General features: G+C 46.0%; 1 protein-coding gene across 1 annotated transcript; it reads right to left on the bottom strand.

Annotated features, from left to right (window-relative positions):
• On the bottom strand, positions 1 to 23,559 carry Nsun2 (NOP2/Sun RNA methyltransferase 2). The gene is given in 20 exon segments (XM_005065454.4): positions 1 to 799; positions 1,125 to 1,164; positions 2,546 to 2,684; positions 2,918 to 2,998; positions 3,431 to 3,566; positions 4,020 to 4,112; positions 4,343 to 4,524; positions 7,177 to 7,215; positions 7,217 to 7,274; positions 7,686 to 7,816; positions 8,371 to 8,444; positions 11,185 to 11,315; positions 12,649 to 12,723; positions 14,899 to 15,091; positions 16,342 to 16,426; positions 17,204 to 17,275; positions 18,196 to 18,301; positions 22,454 to 22,558; positions 23,125 to 23,282; positions 23,381 to 23,559. Coding segments are annotated over 20 exon segments (2,268 nt in total). The 5' UTR covers positions 23,471 to 23,559; the 3' UTR covers positions 1 to 519.
• Between the last annotated feature and the right edge of the window lie 83 nt (positions 23,560 to 23,642).

Raw genomic sequence — 23,642 nt, 5'->3', positions numbered from 1 at the left:
TTATCATAATAGCTCTTTATTTCATGACCCAAGTAAGTGCAACCCCACTTAAAGCACCTGCTAGGTAAGCACAGAACTGTCCCCAAAACTACTGTCATGATTCACCAGTCTTCACTCTGGGATCACTTACTTCACCCTTTATCACAAAGGCACAGAAGTCACCTGAGGCGTCAGGTGACAGCATCACCGCACGGGCGCACCAATGCAGCTCAAACGTTATTAAAGCATAGAGCTGTTTCCTAAAGAGTTGTAGTTTTTACTATAAATAATTTTTAAAAGACTAGGCCAATATTGGCCCAACAAGGGACCCAAACTTCTGCAAAGGCTGTTTTGCATCAGCCTTTAGTAGCAGAGACATGGATCAGCCAGTATGACTCCTAAAGGCTAGAAAACACAACTCTCCCCAGACTGCTGCCACCCACCCATGTACAGGCCCCAACAATACATTTGGCAGCTAAAGATATTCTGGATTTCATCTCCAACACCAAGAGACGCTAGAAGTTCAGTGTGTAGACATCTTCACCGGGATGGTTCAGCTGCAGCTGGGTCACCAGTGACGGCATCTGGGACGCAGGCCTCTTGTGTTGTCTGCTCGGCATCCTCATCGTTTTCAGGCTGCTCTGGGCTAGCTACACTCTCATCGGTAAGAATGACCCCATCTTTCTTCTTTTCTCCCAACACCTCCAGGCCCATCATCCTGAGATAATGAAGCCGCTCATTCTTGGGCACAAAAGTTCGAATAGAAGCCTTTCCCCGCCACCCACACAGCACAATGGGACACTGGAGGGCATCTGGATTCCTGCCAACAAAGAAGGTCCCATGTAAGCATTAAGCATCCTGTTAGCTACACCTAATGACCAATGTGCAACTTCTCAAAAACAAACAAACAAATAAAAAAGCTGTGCCCTCCCCTTCAATTCCTGCCATGGGTGCAGTCAGTTTGCTGTTCCTCCTCCAACCCAGTGGGGGCCATCTTACTGTCTTTGCTACCTGGAACTCCCCAAAGGGCAAGGTCCTGAAAATGTGGGAGCCTGGGACCCTCCTGCCCTAGCCTTCAAGGGTGGGGTTACACCATGAGCAACAGTGTCTAGCTACTTATCCAACAGTGAGGCATACACACTTACGCAGAATCTGGTTCGTACTTCAGCACAACACTTCCCTTTGCTGGAGAAAAAGAGAAACAGACACATGTGCCAAGGTTTTCACTCAGTAGCCACAACTAAGACATGTGTGTTGTTTTCAAGAGGACAACTCTCAGTGGAGCAGGAGGCTGAGACTTAACTAGTGGTCAATTCTCAACACTCCTAAACCCAGCCCACAGTAACATGAGAATCGCCAAGTCCTAACCCTCTCCACCTCAAAGAAGGCCGAGGGCCAGCAAGATGGCTCAGCTGGTGAAAGTGCTTGCTGTCTAAACCCGAGGACAGGAGTCTGGGGTTTGATCCCAGAGCCCACAGTGCGAGGAAGGAGCCAATTCGTACGGATCATCTTCTGATCTCTGCACGCCCACTATGGCACACACACGCCAAACCAATGAAAGACATAAAATAACCCTTCATGTAAGAATAGAAAAGAAGAAGAAATATAAAGTTCCTGTTTCTTTTTAAAATAATCTCTCCTTTTCTACTGTGGCTCTGTAAGGAAACGGAGTGGGAGAGAAGAGTGTCCAAACTCTGCATGCCTATGATTCACACCAGGGTGAGACAAAATCATACAAGCCCAGAGCCACGCAGCTGCAGAGTGAGCTGTCTGTACACCAACAGACACGTGTGGGAAGAATGCAAACAAAGGAAAAGAGGGACTTGGTGAAGACGTCATCACCATGACCTTGTGACCTAATGCAGAAATTATAGAGCGTAAGAGGGCAGTGCAACAAGACTGCCAGAGGGTCTCAAGAGTAACAGAGGGGAACCTCAACTCCAGAGTCCTACAAGATTGGTGCAAGAGTCAAGAGGGAGATCGCATGACCAGGACCCCAAAAAATGTCCAGCTCAGCAAGGTGCAGCTTTCAGAGTCAGGCCCCGGTGCTTTAAACTCAGGCGGTGCTGCCTAGTAGCAGTAGTGGTTCCACAGGGACAAGGGGAAAAAAACCAAAAAGGGGTTGAATATTTCATATGAAATGTCAAGGATTTACACAAGCCTCCTTACAGCCTCTGTAACGTTGTTATCTGTAGATGACGTAAAACTTCCTCCAGAGTGAACATACTACGGGTAGTCGTTACTCATATTACTTGCTGTGCAGTCAAGGATGACCTTGAACACCTGACCTTCCTGACTCATGTCCTGAGTGCTGGGATCACAGGCAGGCTCAGTCTATGAAGTTTATGGGTACCAAAGCCAGGGCTATGGGCATGCTAAGGGAAGACCTGTGTTAACTGAGCATAGCCCCGGCCAGACACGACTCTTTTTCCCTCAATCTGAGGCGTAATGTGAGGATGTGGGACCCAGAGGACTGCGTGCACTGACACATGTGACTGAGAAATGTGCAGGCCCCCTGAAGGACACACACACACACACACACACACACACTCTCTCTCTCACTCACCCAGGTCCTTGACTTGACTGTAGGCCTCACTGCTGAGTTTTCTGAAGAAAGGGTTCTCCTGCGTCAACAGTGTCTTCACATCTTCCATGGACACAGTGATGATTCTTGAATTAATAAATGGATACAATGTATAGATCCCCTATAAGAGTCCAGACAGGCAGGGAAGTGTTAGTTGTGATCCCATGGATACTTTTACTGAGGGCTTCTCTGTGAAGCCCCTCTCCTGGGTCAAGGCCCTAGAGGAACCCAAGGACCTCTTAGGTGGCCTGGTCAGCTCCGGCAAACCTTGAAGTACTGAAATCTAGTGACATGCCTTAAGGCCCTCTGTTGGCTATCTCACACCATGACTAGGACTTTCCATTTCCAAATTACCTCCTGTGCCAAACGGAACGCACAGTCAAACTCTTCGCCACTGTTATTTCGACACCAGACTTTTATCCCGGTGTTAATGACCTGTAAGTTAAAAATGAGATGAGACAGGGGTTAAGGACAATTGTTTACTGCAGCCCGTTCCACTGCAGGGTAACACGGCTACCTATGAGCAGCTTTGGAAAGGGATGAGAAGAGAGACAGCCCCTTCTAGAACTGGTTTCCAAGAGTCAACTCAGTTCCAACCGCTTCTATGTCCACAGCTCATGACAACCATTAAACACCAGAGTAAGTCACACACACCTCAGTATGCATCAAGACAGAAGCACTTCATGTCACGCCCAACAGCCCAGCACACCCAAGAGGAGCTGAACAAGGCGGTTCACCATGGCACTGTTAGGGGCACAGCGCTGGGCTGGCAAACCCGAGGAAAACTGCCTTGGGAGAGACCCTGCTCCTCGAGAGTGAAAGCAGCATGGGTAGGCACAGCCCTGCTCCTGCCTGTTCGCCCCTCACCTTCATCTTCTCGCTGTTGTTGAGCAGCACATTCCTCAGCTCCTTGGAGACCATGTAAAGCTGCCGCTTCTTCCCTTCTGTGGTTCGCGTTAACAAATTCATCCTCGGGAACGAAGGGTCCAGGGCATAAAACTTCCTGTCAACAGAGCGGTACTGCTCACAGTCAGCCCAGGGCAGATGTCACTTCCAAACACAGTCCATCTTGTCTTAGAGCACAAGCAGGATGTGCCTGGAGGATAGCCAGGCCAAGGGCTGTTCCAGGAGCAGCTCTTCTGCCAACTGCTACTCCAATGACGAGGAGCCCAGACTCCCACACTGGGCCAAACAGTAACGCTTTTACAGTATATGCTTCTCTGTGTCCCCTGTGCAGGGTAACTCCACTACTACCCAGACCTACTCTCCCCTTCGTTTCCCATTGGGTCCTGGTGGACCGGTCTTCTGTCACCTTCACCTCTGGGTGGTAAGGCTGGTACGCCTGTCCCGCACTACCCAAGTCTAAGTTGAGATCAGGGGGAAGGATCTAATTACAAAACACCAGCTGTATGGGCTGGTGATGTGTTTAAGGCGGGCTTCAAGTGGCGGTCCTTACTCAATAGGCGGGAACAAAGGGTCATCTTCAGGGATGAACACGAACGGGTCCTCTTTAAACCCGAACAACTTCATCTTCTTTGATGGAGGAGGGCTGAGGACGGAATATAGAGGTGGCAAGTCCGTCAGCAAGTGTGGCAGGAGCATGGATCCTCACAGCCCTCACCTGCCCCACCCAGTGCCCAGTGCTGGCAGCAGCTGTGGGTGCTCTCTAGCCTGCAGGGCCTAGCACACAATCTGTGCTGTCCTTGCTCCCTGCAAATTTCCATGGCTAAGGCTCTGGGACCCCATCTAGTATACATGCCCTGAGGTAGTTTTCCTCACCCACACACGCCATCTTTCTTTTCACTACACTCCGTGTTCTCGGTGGTGTGTGTTACTTCTGAGTCACCAGCTCCAGTGGTCACCTGCCCATCCAGCTCAGAGCGGTCACCACGATTCCTCTCTGTGGCACCCACAGAGCTGGATGCTGAGGTCTCCCTGGGCCCTGAAGATTTACTCTGTACCTGTCAAGGGGAACAAGTTCATTTTCACAATAAAGCAACACACTTTACCACTGCAAGAAAATTAAAACTATCATGTTTGTATAAACCAATTGTATGTACTTTTCTATGGCATTAAACGACAACAAAATTTTCTTATTAAATATATTGCTTTCAGAGTTTGTTCTTATAAATGGAATCTGCAGACACTGTTCATTCTGAGGTGATTCCGCAGTAGTCCCACAAAGAACACCAAAGGCTACCCTTGGTAGAGGCCTACAGAGCCAGCCTGTTCTTACTCAGTACCCCTGTGCCTGCTCTGGGTACAGTTGATGGGGAAGTCCTATATATATGTCAATAAAGCACTGTTGGCCAATAGGGAAGCAAGATAGGTGGGACTAGGAGTTAAGGAGGATTCTGGGAAAGAGAGACAAAGACAGACACGATGTAGGCCACCAGAGTAAGAGGTCTGGACCCTTTTCTTTGGTAAGAAAAATACTTAGATTAACAATTATAGGTTAAATACTTAAGTCAGAGCTAGCCAGTAAGAAACAAGCAAACGGCCAACAGCTTCATAATTAATATAGGTTTTGTATGATATTTGGGGACTGCAACTATGACAGGGCCCAGGCGGATGACGGCATATGAAGTTCACAAAAATGTGAGAATGTGCTAACCAGGGGGTCCTGCTGGGTTAGGCACAGGCACAAAACTGTTAAAACTTAACCAAAGGAGGGCTGTGGAAACTGTTCCAGGCTGTGAGTAAGGAGGAGGAACACTCTTCCAGGGCTTCAGGAACTGGGGGAAAGACAGACCGGGGGCAACCACAAAATACAACTGGCTTGGAGGAGAAGCAAAAGGTTCTAGTCACATGTGGAAGCTCTTATAAGCCTGGGGATGTATCTCAGTATTCTAGACACACAGCCCAGGACTCAACTACTAGCAACACCAAACAATCTACAAAGTTGTGTCCTTTCTGCATGTCAGAAGATCTGTAAGAGTAGATCTTTCAGTTCCTCTGTCAGATTACAATTTAGCATGCTGCGGTGCAGGCACATTCCTAAGTCACAGCAACAATCTCAAAAGACATCTCCAACAGCGCACTGTCCACAGCCTCTCTGACAAAACGACATAGCAGTGTCTATGTCTGCGGCTTTAATTCTGAGTGTTCTGTTATCCAGGACTGACTAGTAAGACACATGACCTCATGAAGAGTGTGCTTCCAGCAGAGCATACTACACACACACACACACACACACACACACACACACACACACACACACACACACACGTGCACGCGGGGGGTGGGGTGGGGGTGGGGAATGACAGGACACACGACATGCTAACATGGAACCCTGCAAATGACATGACGCACTCTAAAAAGCAAGACAACTCATCAAAGGGAAACGCCCCATTACACTGCAGAAGCAGCATGAGGCCAGAGGCACTTCAGTGTAGGTCAACCTACAGCACACTCACAACAGTCGCTGGACTGTTCCCAACAGCTCAGAACCACTAGCTATGGGTCCAGAGCACAGAAAAGAAATGCCACTAATACAAACAATGACGCACCATTCCCAGAGCACACGCACTGGAGTTGGATGCAAAACTGACTGGGAGGGGAACATGTGCTGAGCATAAGAAAGGAATCTAGTTTCAACCCCAGCTCCAAGCACCTAACTAAATGCATGCTGCTATTAAAATACATCATAAGAACACACAAGGCACCCTGACACTAAATCTCACCTGACTGCTTGGAAACAGCATTCTGAACACATGGGCATTAAGTAAAATGCATTAGTCAAGTTAATTTTACTTTTTTTTTTAAGTATACCACTGGAAAACGAAGACTGCCTATGGCTGGCACTCTACCTCTATCAGGAAAGAGAATAGCTGTAAGCTTTACACCCAAGGAGTTGGGACGCCTCTTAAAGTGAGGACCTTTCTAGCCTATAAAATCCATGGTGACACCCAAAGCACAGGGTCTCCGTCTTCATCAACTGGAAGCTGAATGAGGAGTTACCCTGGGCCACCTGTAACTGTGGCCAAAGAAGGCTGCAATCCTTTGAGAAAACAGTTCCTTTTTGTTCTTAAAAGCTAAGCAGTTGTAGTCCTAATCCAAGATGATCTTGAAGAAACAGAGGTTTGCATAACAATTCCAGGCCACATTCTATAAACACAGAAGTCTAATTTATGAGTCACCAACAATGGCTGGACTAACACAGATGAGGTGAATGACATTAAGAGGGACCACGTATGAAGATTGGGAAGGCCATGAGAAACCACTTCCCATACTGCTCACAGATGAGAAGGGAGCGCCTCACTCACAGCCAGGACATACAGGGGGCAGAATGAACCCCTATGGTATAGGACAATGTCAGAAGGCCCTAGTCCTTCCCACTGTCAATCTCCTATCATTCCAACTGCTGTTAAGTAGCTGAACTTCAAGATGCAGAAAGAATGTGCTACTCAAACTCGGCCTTTCTCACCGACTTTTTGGAAAATCTGAAATGCAGATGAATTCCCCTTCCTTTAGGCTTAGCCTCTCTAAACATCTTCATCCTCAAAGCCTCCACTTTGCATTTCAACTGAACCAACTCTTACAGGTTTTGTCTTGCATGAACAGTAGTATGGTCAAATGCCCTGTTAGACGATTTTGGATTTATAAGCCCTTACCTTTGGCTGACGCTTATTCCATGGCATTGATGCTTTTTTTGACCAATACTGCCACAAAGAAGCCTCCAGTGTTCTGATGATGTGGTAGTATTCGAAGGCTAAAACAGTACAGACATAAAACATCATACAAATGATCTGATCTTCCCCTACCACAGACAATGAACCCCACTCACAGAAGAGTTCCCACTCATATCATCTTTGAAAACTCCATGGAGGAGAATAGGGGGAAGACAAGGGCAAACACGTGAGGATGGAGGAATGAATGCAATCATCAAGGGACACTCACTGCATGCATTTATGGAGCTGTCATAACGAAGTCATCACTTTGTTCAATCATTACACACTAATGAATCAGGGATGAAAAGCTCATGCAGTTTCCAAAGCATCAACTCTGAGATTCTAACCAGTTCCAGTATTTGTAAACATTGGCAGTAGCAACCAACAGGTACCAAGTTCACCAACGCGACAGATCATCTCCCTACTCCGAAGCCTGCAGTGCCCACACTTACCATCGCTCTAGATGCATCGCTTGTAGTTTTTCCAGGTCTTTTGGTGGGAACATAGTAGGTCGAATTTGTGTGTGCCTGCCCTGGGGAACCTCATCCCAGCCTGCAAACCACTGCCCATCTCTAGTCATGACCTGCAGAGAGACCAGCAGCGCTACTATAATGAAGGGTACACCAGGGCACATGGAAAAGTGAGTTCCCCACACAGCACAAAGGGTTAATCCGTCTCTCCAGACAAAGACTATTTGCAAAGACAAAGCTAAAACATGCTTGGCAAATAACTTATCTAGCAGCGTTCACCCTCAAATCCAGAATAAACATCACCAATTCCTCTGACCAGGTTATTCATTTACTTAAAAAACAAACAAAAAACCAAATCTCCGACTGTCTAGGGCAGGAAAGGTCAAAGGAGAACGGTTTGGTTTATAAAAGCAAGGTTGAATGGCAACCCCCCCCCCATCACCACTACATACTCAGCAAGGTTTTAATATGGACATGAGAGCAAAGATAGGTTCTACAAGAGGAACAAAACCAGAAAAACACATGCAATCTAGCATTTGTCTTTAAACAGAATCTGTGAACGCACTGATTCACAATACCCAAACACGAATGTTTTCCAATACTTGTGGCTCTTAACTCCTTCAGGTGTCCCTACTCCTTTGAACTAAAGTCCTCACCGCAGGATTACCTTCCACTGGGAGACTCCAGGCATCCACTTCAGTCCTGGCAACTCAGCAGACACATCAGCCAGCTCAAGAGCACCTAGGAATAAAAGAGGAAAACCATACAGGCTGCCACACTGTTCTCATTCACAGAGACCCAGCAAAGTCCACTGACAGTAAGTGGCCTGGATAGGCCCAAGAGTGAATGCTAATGGCCACAAAGAACCCTCTTGGGGTGCAAAAAATAACCTCAAACTGGACTGTGGTGACAGACTCAGCTGAGTAACTTTACTAAGTCATTTAACTGTATTCGTAAAATGCAAATTAAAACTCAATATACACACTGGTCAGGTGATCTGCATCTTCATGCCTTTCTGTCTAACAAACACCCTAGAGTGAAGTTCAACCATAAAGTTTTACACCCTGGGAAGTTTTCTAAAGTTGCCTTACGGCAGGGCAGTGTGAACACACTGATTCTGCCGTCTCCAACAGTGACGTTTCAGGAGGCTGTAGAGTGGGAACATCAGTCACCATTTAACCTCAGCTACCAATACAGACTTGTGGAAAACAACAACAAAGCTCCCTGAGAAGCAGAGAGGGCCCGTATAACTGTATGAATAAACCAAAGGATCCTGTGGGGAGAGGCTTTCACAGAAGCAGCCTGCTAAGAGCTTTCCCCCTTCAAAGCAAACACAACATGCAGACACTGGTTCTCCATCCAGCGGGGCCAGTGGCCACATCCAAGGACAGAGCTGGTCCCCAATAAGCTCCAGCCCATCACATCTGCAGTCTCCACGCCTGTGTGCACCTCTCCTCCAGAGCTTATCCAACTCTGAGTGATTGGTACTACCTCATTTGCCAGAACCTAGGCACTTTTTGTTGCTCCATTCTCTGTTTCAAACTTGTAACTAGGACCAAATGCCAGGCCTGATGACAGAAGGAAGGCTCCTGTCACCATCAGGTCACTGCTTAAGGTTAGAGTAGCTGCATTTAGCATCCATTCTAGTCAAACCAAGAAATCAAAGTCATTTTTTATATCAACAAAAGGACATCCCCAAAGAGTATTAATCTTTCAAATCCTACAATTACTTTCAGAGGGTTCAGCACTGTTGGGAATCAAACCCAAGGTCTGTTCCTGCCAGCCAAGGACTGTCACTAATCTACATCCCCACCCTGGGCTTTCTAAAAAGGATCACCTGTGTAGCTCACACTGGCCTTGAACCCAGGTCCTCTGTCTCCCTCTTGCAGATGTTGAGAATACAGGCCCTGTTCCTGGCTTAGCCTTGCGATTGAACAGTGACAGAAACAAGCTACCCTGTGATTATGTTAAATGCATCTCAAAGAGGGGCTAGGCTGTAACAAAAGACAGATACAGAGTTTATAATTCTAATTACCACAATCCCATTTTTCCTAAAAGTCCAGCTAGCACAGACATAAATCTGAGCAAGTTCAATTCTTTCTCCACACCCCCCAGAGATAGGGTGGTGGTTCAAGACAGGGTTTCTATGTGTAACAGCTCTGGCTGTCCTGGAACTCACTCTGTAGACCAGGCTGGCATCCAACTCACAGAGATCTGCCTGCTTCTGCCTCCTGAGTGCTGGGATTTCAGGGTGCGCCACCAACAGCCAGCGCTGGTTCAGTTCTTTTCACCTGACCCCAGCATGAAATGACATATATGCCATCACTCATTTCCTTCTCCACATGTTAAACATCACCACCAGAACAATTGTTCCAAAATCCTATCTTTACAAGGGCCAATGTGTAAGAACACAAATGCAATGTAGTAAAACTCAATCTACAGGACTCAGCTGAGAAAAGACTGTACAGCCCAGACCAGAGAGCTGTGACACCCCTCAGGCAAGGGACATCAGGTGGTGGGTGCTGTGACGCAAGGGTATGTAAGTGCTCATTCCTAGTTATGTCTAATTTCCTCTGTATTTGTGAGGATCGCACACTGGTGGATATGACGTTCAAACACAGAGAAAACCTACTGCTTGCTTTTGGAAAACTCCAATGCACGTTAACAGAGGAAAGTTAACACTTCAGCAGAATGCTAAAACTGAAGTATTTTAAAAAGCTGTCTGTCTGGTGGCTCAGTGTAATTTAGTGTGCTAAGACCTTACACCCAGTGGGATGGGTACTAACAAAACAACATAGGTCTGGCAAGGACAAGATGCAACTGGAACCCATGTACAGAATGGACAATGATGCTGTCCTGTAAATCCTCAACACAGGAAGAGTTAGTTCCAGAGGGTTCAGCAAACCCCTTCCAGATGCACATCCCAAAGCACAGAGAGCAAGCTGTCTCAGAGACTCTCAACACACCGTGGTCACAGTCCCAGTGTCACTCCCTGATGATCCAGCGGCAAACAAGGCCATCATGAGAAGACAGCTACATTATGACCACCGGCACGAGGAGGACCCCAGGACCAGAAGTCCAGAGGAGAAAAATCCAAGCAGAGGGCATAGCGACTTACTGGATTTCATAGGATGAGAAAATGAGATGGACAATGGTTAAAAGCTGCACAATAGTGACAATTCCTAGCATGCTGTGCTGCAGTTAATGGGACTTCTACCCTACTAAACACCTTTACGTACACCAATGTCGTAAGGACCTGACATAATGGAAATCATTTCATCATTAAACGAAAAAGGAGCAAAGTTTTGTCCTCAAGCCTTTAGATTCTAAGCAATTCACAAAATATGACAAACGCATCACAGAAACCTATTTTTAAATGGATACCTGACTTAGAGTTACACACATGCAAATAATCAGGACCCAACCTCCCCTTCCCCCGTCATGTGCTCACTGTCCCCTAAGAGTCAGCTCACATGCTCACCGTCACTCTTCTCCAGCAGGGCTGCTATTACCGCTTCGTCCTCAATGGGATTCAAGGAACATGTGGAGTACACCATCCTGCCCCCTTCTGCCAGCTGCTCTGCACCTCGAGTTGCAATCCGGAGCTGTAGGCTGAGGGAGGACCACAGGTTAACACAACAGCCAGCGCAAGGGCCGCAGACCACCTACTTACCCCGTCACACACAGACTATGATAAGGAACAAAAAAAGTGCTTCTCAGGGTTGCAAATGGAGTTAATGCAATCTTATAGAAGCCACTTGTGTTCGTTCTTTAAAGAGAAATCTACTTTTATAGTTCTCTGTTCTGCCATGTTTCTCGACAGTTTAGCAAGAAAAGTACATTATTTGGAGAATTTCTCTATTAAAAACCTTCAAATTTATTCAGATATGAGATTTTTCTATGGAAAATACAAACCTTTTCCTCCAGTTTACAATAGAAGTAGTGTTTAATAAGCACAATTAAATTATTGGCAGTCGGTTTTTAGTAGTCTACCAGATCATCCCATCCCACCACACATAGAAGGACAAGTGCTCATGTTAAAAGAAAAAAGACCAAGCTCTTTAAAAAGAGTCACCGAAATCTGTATGTGAGCTGAAGAGAAGGCTTAGCAGTCAACAGTGCTTGCTGAGGACCCAGGTTTGGTTCCAGCATCCACATGCTGGCTCATGACCACCTATAACTCCAGTCCCAGGATTTAATGTCATCTTCTGACCTCCACAGGCACTAAGCACACATAATGTGTACATATACGCGTTCAGGCATGAAATTAAGAAATATGAAAGAATGCAACACACAAGGCAGGAAACACAATGTGTACTAACATGCTATCCAAGGTAATTACAAGGGAGGAAATGCATGCTTCCAATATTGTGTGAGATGGTCATAAAAGTCCATTTAAATAAATACACATCTTGACAGAATAAAAATAGCAGCTACTACTCTTAATGGCTTTAAAGCAATGGTTCTCAACCTTCCCAATGCTTTGACCCTTTAGTGCAGTTCCTCATATAGTGACCCCAACCATAAAATTGTTTTATTGCTACTGCCTAATTGTGATTTTGTTACTGCTATGAATTGTAATGTAAATATCTGATATGTAGGATCCTGATAACCGACTCCCAAAGGGTTGAGAACCATTGCTTAGTAGACTCTCATGAGGCAGCTATTAACTGTGGCTCCAAGTGCCAGCCCTGGATGGTCAGTCAGATGATGCTTGTCTGACTCTAGCCAGTTCTATAACGATACTCGAGGCCATATAGGGAAAAACAATATATTTATTTATCAGGGAGAGAGAGAGTCGCACATACCAGGAGTTAGAAGCGTGGCTGGCTTCCAGGAGAAACGAGGGAGGCCCCTTTTCCTTTCACTACCTTTTATCTCTACCTTGACCCCGCCCTGTTGGGCGGGTAGCTTTGTGGGGTTCACTCCTACACAGTTCACTTACCCATGGAGCTGCAAGCTGTTTAAGGTGGTCCATTTCTTCCAAACATCAATGTTTTTTCTCATCGTGCCATCACCACTGCAAAGGAGACATTTAACTCAAGCCCTGCCTGGGTAGATGCTTCACCGGCATGTCATACCCAGGCTACACTGTAAAACAGGTACTGTGAAAACTGATTACAGCACCTCCATCCTCACAGCAGACAGAGCCGATTCCCAAAGGAAGGACGGACAGAGCAGAACCCTCATCAACTCTAAGAGACTCCTTCCATGGGCAAAGCCTTCCACAGTCACAGTGCTCCTGAGAAAACAAGCTCTGGGTGTCTTTGGAAGTATGCGAGGAGAACCAATTCTAAACACAAATCCATTTGTTTTGTATGCATGTTACATGCACAGCCTGAAGATAATCACAGGCCATTTTGAGTACACAGTGTTTTGGCTGTGACTTGTCACTTGAGTTCAGGTTTGGCTGTTCACTTGCAGATCTGACAAGGATTCAAATGTTTTGGGTTTTGAAGCACTTTAAATTTTCAAATCAGGGGATGTTCAGCCTACACCAGCAACACTAATCTATCTGTGTACCTAGAACACAGACAGGCCCTTACATAAATGCTACTTAGAAAACGGATTATAAAAAAATGACATTTTAAAACCAGAATTATACTTGCAAAGGTTTTGCCACAGCAAATTCAATCAAGCTGACTCAATACTATTACCAACTTTCTCACTTCCTCCATTGACTTGATGAAAATTACTTGCATGTGCATTTTACAAGACAGGCTCCCATGGCCCTACTTATCTCCCAGGGTTTGCTGCTGCCCTAGCTGACAACTCGGCAAGGCTTCCTTTCTCTGTGTTTCAGGAACAGGCCCACAAGACTGGCAAGACCCGACATATAATCCCCTCCCTGACTGGATGAGAGGCTTCCTAAGGTAGAAACCCTACCATAATTTCAGGAATTTCTTCAACCTATGACCAACTGTTTTGTAAAACTAACGTATTTTCAGTATATAAATTTTTTTCTTTTGATTATAAGACCACATAGGTAGAAAACAGGAGATCCTTGAGGTAAAAGAACATTGTGATTTCCATGCTGATTATTTTTCCCCTTTTGGTTTTTGGAGACAGGATTTCTCTGTGTAGCCCTGGCTGTCCTGGAACTTAACTCTGTAGACCAGGCTGGCCTCTAACTCAGAGATTGGTCTGCCTCTGCCTCCTGAGCGCTGGGATAAAAGGTGTACACCACTACTGCCAGGTTGTTAAAGAATATTCAAACCAAGGAAAGGAGAGAATTCATGACTCATGAATTTATGATGCTTCACACAGAATGTTACAAGTTTCCTCACCATGCTCTAAGGTATTTAAGGTAGACCATGCTTTCAAGTTCATACATACAGTTCTAAAGTTTCAGTTTCCATGCACTTTAACTCAGCCACACTTAGTGCTAGCAGTTAAATTTCAAATTAAGTTCCATTACCAGCACAAATGTTTAAGAAAATGACACCCTTCCAAAGAGGTTCCCTAAGCAATCTGACTAGTTCTGTCCTGCAGATTCTGAGCTCTGGTTTCCACAAATGCACACTATTAATCATGTGGGTTTTCACCTACTTCTGAACCATGTCTAGAATAGGACAGGGTCTTTCCTTGTAAGACAATGTTTCTACATAAAGTCTAATTCTCTAACATTTCTGCCATTAAATTTGAAGTATCAATATACAGGTAAAATGAGTTTTACAAAGTTTCAATTCTTAAATTTCTCTCACTGAACTAAGTAACAAACTGTAAAAGAAAACCCTGACTTTTTTTGTTTGTTTTCAAGACAGGGTTTTCTCTGTATAGCTTTGGAGTCTGTCCTGGCACTCACTGTGTAGACCAAGCTGGCCTCAAACTCACAGAGATCCGCCTGCCTCTGCTCCCAAGTACTGGAATTAAAGGCGTGCGCTACCACTACACAGCCTACTGACATTTTTAATATGTACACTCTAAGAAGAGAATACTTGGTTTGAGATGCAAATGGATTCAATGATATCCTGAAATACATCCTAGGGTGTGTGTACGCGTGTGTACGTGCATCAGTGTCAAACAGATGTCACCTCTCTTCTGGAGCCGTTTATCACTGTCCTATCCCAGAAGCATAACACTCTTCTCCATATTCCTGGCCACAGTAACCATGCACACCAACCATGTGCCATGTCATTTAACCTAATCTGCATGGGATTGGACTTCCTGGCCCCTTAATAATATAGATAGATACCTGCAGGGAACATCACATAAAATTCGATCATAGAAGAGAACCTCTTTCCTTCCATCCACATCTACTGTGAGTCTAGGGATGCTGGATGCATCATGGTTCACCACCATGATGCAGGGGCTGCTCAGCCTTTTGGCCTGATGAACGAGCAGATAGCAGCGCTTGTTGTCCACGTCATTCGCGATGACAAATCCCTCTAGGAACATAAAATTGTAGTCAGGTGAGATGCAGCAGAAGTAGAACCATTCCCTGAAACACATAACCACAACCTCTGGTCGGCAGTGAGAAGGAAAGCTGTGAGAGATGTCAGACTTGCGGCCGAGACTTTCTTGAAAAGGGAAAGGAGCTAACTGTCAATGCATGGACTTTTAAGATGCCCCAAACTATCAATACCTCAAGTCTCATTTGTTAGCAGCTATTAACTTTGTCCCTGTTGAGCTTAAAGTGTTGTGCTAATGACTTCTCTAAGATTTTAATTACGAGGGAGATGAAGACAGAAAGGCACACAACACCCTGCCCACGTGCCAGAACTCTGCTCTAGAATGAAGATCAGGTAGGGTCTTGTCACCTGAGGCCATCAACCGACCCTGGGATACGATGCTTGGTATCCCTCAGAACCACCCTGGGAAGTTGCCCAAGTGGTGTCCAAGCTCGTTTCTGGTTCCTCCCACACTTCAGCAAAAAAGACAAAAGAAGCTTAACAGCATTTACAGCCAGGACCGTTCTTCCTAAAGTCCAGGACCACAAGACATCAGGAAAACAGAGAGGAAACTGCTCTTGCCAGCTAAGCAAGGCCCTTTACTGACAACATGGAAATAATTAAAAACAGGTAATACAGATGCTTTAGGGGAAATTATTATCTACCAAAAAAATAAGGGCTTAAAAAAAAGACAACCAAACAAGTAGGGGGAAAACACCCACATTGTTAGTAAGTATGCAACTAACCGGGGCCGGGCAGCTTCTAAAAGCCAGCGAGCAGGGGAGACACTGGCAGACTGCAGAGAGGGCTGCGGGCCACCTTATGAGTGCTCTGCTGCCTCCCCACATCACTGCATACCTCAGACCACTTCAGTGTAGCACCGATTGCTGCCACAACCCACTGCTGAAAGGGGAAGGGATCTGAACGGAGGGGACTGACAGCAACAGCCAGGAACAAAAGCCACTACACCTCACCTATGGCAGAAACTGAACAGAGCACGGGCGTTACTACCCAGGTTCAAAAGTGGTCTGTATACTATGAGAAGGCCTGACAAAACACCTGCCTATTTCCCATTAGACAGCACAGACAGAAAGGGACAGTCTGTTCATGCTGGTTTGAGATCTCATCAACACAGCATGCAACCTTCAGTAAAGTCACTTCGCTGCCCAGGAAGCAGAAAGGGGGAGGAATTTTCCTCGCCCACAACCCACCAAAACAGCTTCTCTGCCCCCACAGTGATTGATTACCTGGGAAGGGGACACTCATATCTGCATGCAACATTTCAATTAATTGTGTGGTCTTGGATCCAGGGGCTGCACACATGTCTAAGATCTACAAAAAAAAATAAAACAAAACAAAAATAAAACAAACAAAAAAAACGAACGAGTTACTTTTAGAAAGCTGTAATGCTCTATATTTGATCTTAAACCATCTTGTGAGTCACTCTAATATGCTGACTTGCATTCCAAGACCTAAATAAACTACACTTCTACATGATGCAGAGAATGTTCTCTGCCCATAAAACTTAGAAGTCACATGACAACAGAGACACAGTCCACACAGGGATGAGCGAAGTCACACGACACAGTAAGAGAGGCACGGTCTGCACGGGGATGAGAACAGAGCGGAAGCTGTAGAATTAGGAAGGAAGAACAGGAACCATCCCAGTATGACATTGAATGTCACTCCACAGCCAGGGTCCAGTCCCTTCATTTTTTCCTGTTCCTCATCTGTTCCCAGAAGGTTGTGTGGACAAAGACAATTTACTTAAAAACTATGCAATGGTGTCCAGCACTAATGAGCTCCATGGAGTCAGTGTGATTTAGACAGGAAGATCACAGGCTGTATCTGTATAGTTTTAATTTGCTAAGTTAAAAACAAAAACCATTTAAGAAATTCACGTGCAGCTCTGTGTATTGTAAGAAAGAAGACAAAACTACAAATACAAAAGCTTAAAATGTACCTTTATCAGACGAAAGCAGAGGGAGAGGCTAATGCTCCTGAGTGTTCAGCAGAGTGGACACAGCCCAGCCCATCAGCCCATCCCTACCATTCTTCCACGCTGTGCACGTACCTGCCCTCCCTCCTCCCTTCTACCTGATACACTACCTTATGATGGGGCTCAACATTGAGCAGCAGTGGGGGGATCATGCTGACAGCCTCCTGCCGGCTGATGTTTCCCTTGGGGAGAAAACCAGAAACAGTAAGAAAAACAGCACTTCAAATCAGACATGTATTGAGGGCAATAGGAAAAGGTCCCATAATCTTCCCAGGACAGGAAGATTTCTACTACCACACAAAACTGTCAGTGAGGAGAGATTTCTGAATTAATGGGCAGTCACCTGCTATCTAGTTAACAATTGTCCACTAACATCAAGAGTAGAATGTGAGCTATGATACTGGAGGCTAGGACCACAGTCTAGGTTCTCTTAGGCACAGGGTTGGGTGATAGCAAGGGTGGTCTCCTATCTACAGAGCAGCAGGCAGCTGGAATTTAGTGTAGGAAAAAAAGTGGCCGTCGGGCAATAATCCTTTTCCTCCCTGGATCTCCTTATCAGGGGAGCACACTTATCCACTACATGAAAAGACAGTGTCTGTTCTGTGGGTGCCTCTGGCTACAGACCTGTGACTAAAACTGCTCAAAGCGGCCTGGAAGGACAGTGCCTTCGAGAACCACAGCTACTCTTAGCTACAACCATTTGTTTTCATTGGCAAAAGTCAAATACAGAAAAACGACATGGCAAGATTAAGCATGAAATTAACAATGTCCTTAAAAAGTAAACTAGACAACTTCCATAGTCCACTAAGTGGCCATAAAATCCTGTCCTCTGTATGTATGACAGGCAAACAGAATGCACGTCTAAGAAAAAGGAGTGTATACCAAACAGAAGTACCACGAGTGACTGCCTAGTGCTACACTGTCAATCCACAGAGGAGATAGTAAGACAAACTGACAACGGTGACAGGAGTCGGCCACTGAAACAAGCAGCAGGGTGGTCAGTACTGCGTAACTAGTGAGGCCCGATTATGCGCCCTCTACAGTGGAAGTTCACTTTGTGCTTGCAGCCTCCCCACGCCCTGCACGCCCAGAGCCCACTTACACACTCAGTCTCGCTAACCAGGAACTGATGGAACTTTGCCAACAGTGGGGACTTCCTCAAGATTTTTCGACTTAAATTTGTGTGCCAAGCAAGTTCTTCAGGGTACCTAAGAAGAGATGAGATCAAAGTTAAGAGATTCACCATTTTCATACAATAAGGCATGTATATGCAGCAGACATTTAAATGTTTGACAAATATATCACGTTAGCCAATTTTCTATTTCTGCACACAGCAGTTCTACAGGGCAACAAGATGGGAGCCCACCAATGCACTCACTTTTAACCCCCAGGCCAGGGTGACCTATATAGTCTGAAGGATGAAGCCTCTCTTGCCATCTGTGTCAATCTATGCAGTCTACCTTTATGAGGTCAGTGATTGGGAAAGGTGTCTACACACCTGGCCTGTACCCATTCACTGGTCTGCAGTGACCCACAGCACAATGCTTACCACGCCTGGTTCCCCCAACGTTAAACTAAGCAGGTGAGACAGTGACCAGTCTGTGTGTCACTGCTGTTATGCCTGCAGCACGATAATGAACTCTGACAACAATGCAGGGTCACAAAGGTTCTATGTATCAATCTGTAGCCATGGTAGCAGCCGGAACAATGAAATAAGGCTGACCGGAAAAGACAAGTGGATTTAAACTTGGGAGTGACGAGACAAACAAGCTTCCAACATCTGAAGACCCTATTCAATAGCCATGTTTTAAGACATCCATGATTAAGTTCTGTCTACTAAATTATGAAAATAGGACTGAGTGTGGACTTTTATGCACAGCACCCCCCACTCACACAGTGCTTTGAAGCTATGTTCAATTTATCAGGCAGCTAAAAAAACCTGAGGTATTCATTCTGGGTCACTACAGGAAGTAATATAGACACGTCCCATTTTGGCTTCTAGAGTTGTATTTGAGAAATCTGCTGGGCCACTGTGTCATCTGAAACACAGAGAAGCAAAATGCCAACTCTTATATAATTTCTGGCAACCCCAAACTTACCGGTGTAAGTACCATATACTACTCACAAGAGTGGCATTGTGAAAGACATTTACCACTCCCCAAAGCATCAGTGTGAGCACCACATACCACTCCCCAGAGTGTCAGTGTGAGCTCCATATACCACTACTGAGAGCATCAGTGTGAACGCCACCCAGAGCAATCAGTGTGAACGCCATATACCACTCAGACTTACTAGAAATAACTGAATTTCCATGTCAAGTATGTGAGCAACCTACAGATCGTCTGAGTAAATAGCTGCTTCTATGGTCCTATGGGTCAATATCTAGTAAGTTTACAATAAGCTTCAAGGTCTTCTGTAGTGAGCATGACAGCTACTGATCTCCTGAGTAAAATGTTTTAAATTTCCAAATAGCTAAATGCAAAAGTGAAAATGAATAAGGAAAAAAACAACGAATTGACCGTAAGTCTTCAGAGTAGCCAGCAAACATACCTACACACACACACACACACACACACACACACACACACACACACACACACACCATACACACACACATACACACATACATATTTAAAGACAGGATCTCATGCAGCTTTGGATTGTTCAGAGCTCTCCATATAGACCAGGCTAGACTTCTGCCTGCCACCGTGTCCCAAGTACAGGGATCAAAGGCTAATGCAACCTAACTAGGCAATGACAAATAGTTTTTTTTTTTTGGGCTTTGGAGGCTGTCCTGGAACTCACTATGTAGACCAGGCTGGTCTTGAACTCAGAGATCCGCCTGCCTCTGCCTCCCGAGTGCTGGGATTAAAGGATTGAGCCACCAACGCCCAGCTAATGGCAAATATTTTTTTTTACACTGTGAAGATATGTCTTTGTCAAAGCACCTTCTGAATAGTTTACTAAAGAGCTGAATGAATGACCAATAGCTAGATAGGAAAAGAGGATAGGCAGGACTTCTGGGGACAGAGAGAGCTCTGGGAAGGAGAAAGGCAGAGTTCGCCCGTGGAGGCAAAGGAAACAGACAAGCAGGAGAAAGAAAAGCCATGACTCATGTGGCAACATATAGGTGAACAGAAATGGGTTAATTTAAGTTATAAGAGCTGGTGGGACAAGCCTAAGCTATAGTCCAAGCTTTTGTTATTAATAAGTCTGTGTGTCATCTTTTTGTGAGCTGGCTGCCAAGAAAATCAGTGTCTTAAAGGATTTTAAAACCTATTAGAGGTTTTATGAAAAACAGAAGCAGCACTGCTATCTTTTTATATTACACCCCACTGTGGCCAAAGGCTAGAGAATACCCCATAGCTGCATTCTGAACAGAAAACCACAAGTCTCAGAAAGTTGCTGTCTGACTGCTGAGATTTCCAAGTGTCCCACACTGACGTGTAAACCTGATTAAAGAACTGCCATTGATAATGGGAAAAGCTATCGACTGGAAACCAAAAGCATTCAATTTTTTTTCATTTCCCAGCTGTGTTCAGAAAACAGCACAGCAGCAGTCCGTTGCCGGCCAATGTCAGAGAGCCACTTTCTTCCCCACCTACGATGCCCTTCCTCGGGAGGCTCTGCCCCACACCTGGGTGTGACTGCAGAAGGTGGCACAGGAAAGCAGCTGGGCACGAGCTGCAGCGAGGTGTCCAAGGGCTGCTCAAGGAGTCTGCTCTGTTTGTTGGAAAGTGGAGAACAGAATGACTACAACAGCAAGCCATCCCACAGATGCTTCCTCAAGTGACTTCCTGCTGACCGGCCGAGGCCGGTGGACAAAGGCTTCCTCACCTGTAAAGCCTTCTTGCCCAATCACTGTAAAAGGCTTATGGAACAAACATCTCTAGGTGAGATGTAAAGTAGTAACTCCACGGGAAAAAAAGAGGCCAGCAGCCTCCACAGCAAGCAATGCACAAGCACCACTAATACCATCTCAAACTCGAGGTCAGTCAGCTGGCTAGTTACCAGGCGGAAGGAAGCTAGATACTGAGAAGCCTCCATACTTTAACTAGTCAATAACCAAAGCAGCCTTCCGTTCTCACTGACTCATTGCAGCAACACACGTTGCTATATATCTTCCTAACTATTAAAATCTGACCTGAACACATAACCCGGAAGTGGGGCATAAAGCTTCAGGACTGTACTCTGCAGCAGTGACATTAGGTTTAGATCATCGCTGCACACTGATTTTAGCGTCTGATATCCAGTACTCCTTTTTATGAACATGCTGTACCTAACTATGTTAAGGACACTGCAAATTCAAATGGCCATTGAGAAAAGGCCAGCTATATTCCATGACTGACAAAACCCTAATCTTGGGTTGTAACCACAAAAGATTACCTAAAAATGAAAGATGACAACACCAACTTACAAATAGTCAAAATGCTAGACACAGTGGCACAGGGCTTTAATTCCAACAGAAGGGAATCAAGGCACTCAATCTCTATGATCTCAAGGCCAGCCTGGTCCAGATCAGCCAGAGCTACAAGACACCCTGTCTCAAAATAAAAAGCATAATACAGCCAAGACTTACAAAACTACCAGAAAAGACTTTACTAAATTCACCCTTACATGGCAACGACTTAATAAATGTTCGTTGGCGAAAATTCTATCCCCCTATCTGAAGTCTGTAAGTTTGTTCAGCATATGTTATGAAGCATCTGGGCTGTTACGGGGCACTCAGGGTACTGCATGAGGTATCCTACCCCTTAGCCTTCAGGCATCCCAGGAGATGAAAGTGCTGTCTATCACGGGAGCGTGAATGCTTGGCCACTGGACACAAGGAAGACAACCTGCTCAGAGGCTGTGAAGGGAAACATTGGGACATGAGCCATACCAGCCCTTGGCGAGGCTTTGCCAAGCGGAGTCTATTCTCCCTTTTTTAAGAGAGAGCATCTACCTGAAACTCAGGGTTGTAAACAGAAGTGAGAAAAATCACTCAGGAACATCAACGAAGAGGCGGGACCCAAAACCAGCTGACTGAACTCTGTGAGAAACACGACTGGCCAGTCATTTATGAACACACCCACACCAGTCTAACGTTGGTAAAAGCATCGCGGAAACCAACTTAAGATGCTGGGAAAGCACACCCAGGCTCTTTATGCCAACAGTGATTACGGAGCTGCTGAGAAATGCATCCAAGGGACAAGAACATAAATGCATTCCTTTAATCCCAGCACTTGGGCAGTAGAGGGAGGCGGATCTCTGTGAATTCAGACAGCCTGGTCTACAAGAGCTAGTTCCAGGACAGGTCCCAAAGTCACAGAGAAACCCTGTCTCGAAACGCCCAGGATGAGGGAGGATTTTGTACCTACCAGCTTAGTGGCTGTGGAACTTCAACTTTCTGTCCATCTACCTCCAGGTCCTCCAACTCCTTAAAATACTTGTTCTTCAAGCAATGGAGTATCTCTTTTGCATGGCTATAAAAAAAAAAACAAGTAATTTTCACAGTGGCATAATATATATATATGTACATTAATGTTAATACTAAAAACATCATAAAACTAAAACCCACTCCGAAATGTTCTTTAGTCACCCAGAGGTATGCAGCCTCCTTAACACTGTGGCACTGTTAATTTTTAAGAATTCAATTTGCAAAGCACCAAAATCAATTTAACTAAAACCCAAACCCCTCTAGTTTACTGTGTTGAGCTGGGAGCACCGGTTAGACATACCTTAAAAAAAATAAGGTAAACACAAAACTGCATTTCTGCCCAGCTTTATTCTTATTTGCAACATCGTGGGGATGGTGTACAATGGTGGGTGGGGAAAAAGGAGGCAAATCAGATGCCACAAGTTTTCCATCGTGTTCCTCGGATGGACGAATCAGTTCACCCACCCGCAGGAACCGAGTCTTTCTCGGGTTGCGCATGTTCTGATCTTCCACCTGCAACGCCTATGCAACCCAGGCTGCTCCCTTGCACCCCAAAGCCCCCTCCAGGGTCCCCAAGTCCACCACCCCGCAGGAAAAAGACACCAGACTTACCTTTTATAACCGGTGATCCTCAGGGTGGCCGGGAGCGGCTCCCGGAGTGCGTCCATGAACTGGTCCCACTCTCCCTCGGGCACGATCTTGAGTTCCTGATAGTAGTGCTCGAAGAGCTTGTTCTCCTTGATGATCTCGGGATACCCACCTTCCCAGTCCTGACGGGAAAGCCAAGGGTGAGCGAGCCCCCCACCCCGGGTAACCCGGCCCACGAGCAAGCCTGCACACCCGAGCCCTTGCTGTCCCCGGGGCCTACCGACTGTCCGCGCTTGCTGCCGCCCTCGGTGGCGTCCTCCGCGCCCTCAGGCTGCGACTGCAGCCGCCGGGCCCTCGCCCGCCGCCCCATGGCCCACGCGGCTGCACACGCGGAGCGCACACAGCGACCTAGCACAGCCAGCACGCACGCTGCACTTCCGGCTGCTCCCCGAGGACCCCGCGGCCGGGTCCTAGCGGGGGCAGTCTAGAAATATGCCTTGTTTGACACAGCACTATCATGCCGGAAACGCACACGAGAAAAG

This window comes from Mesocricetus auratus, unplaced genomic scaffold (genome assembly GCF_017639785.1).
Source record: "Mesocricetus auratus isolate SY011 unplaced genomic scaffold, BCM_Maur_2.0 Super-Scaffold_100015, whole genome shotgun sequence".
NCBI classification, from domain to species: Eukaryota; Metazoa; Chordata; class Mammalia; order Rodentia; family Cricetidae; genus Mesocricetus; species Mesocricetus auratus.
Note: the sequence above shows the minus strand (reverse complement) of the source record. Positions and strands in the feature narration are given on the sequence as shown.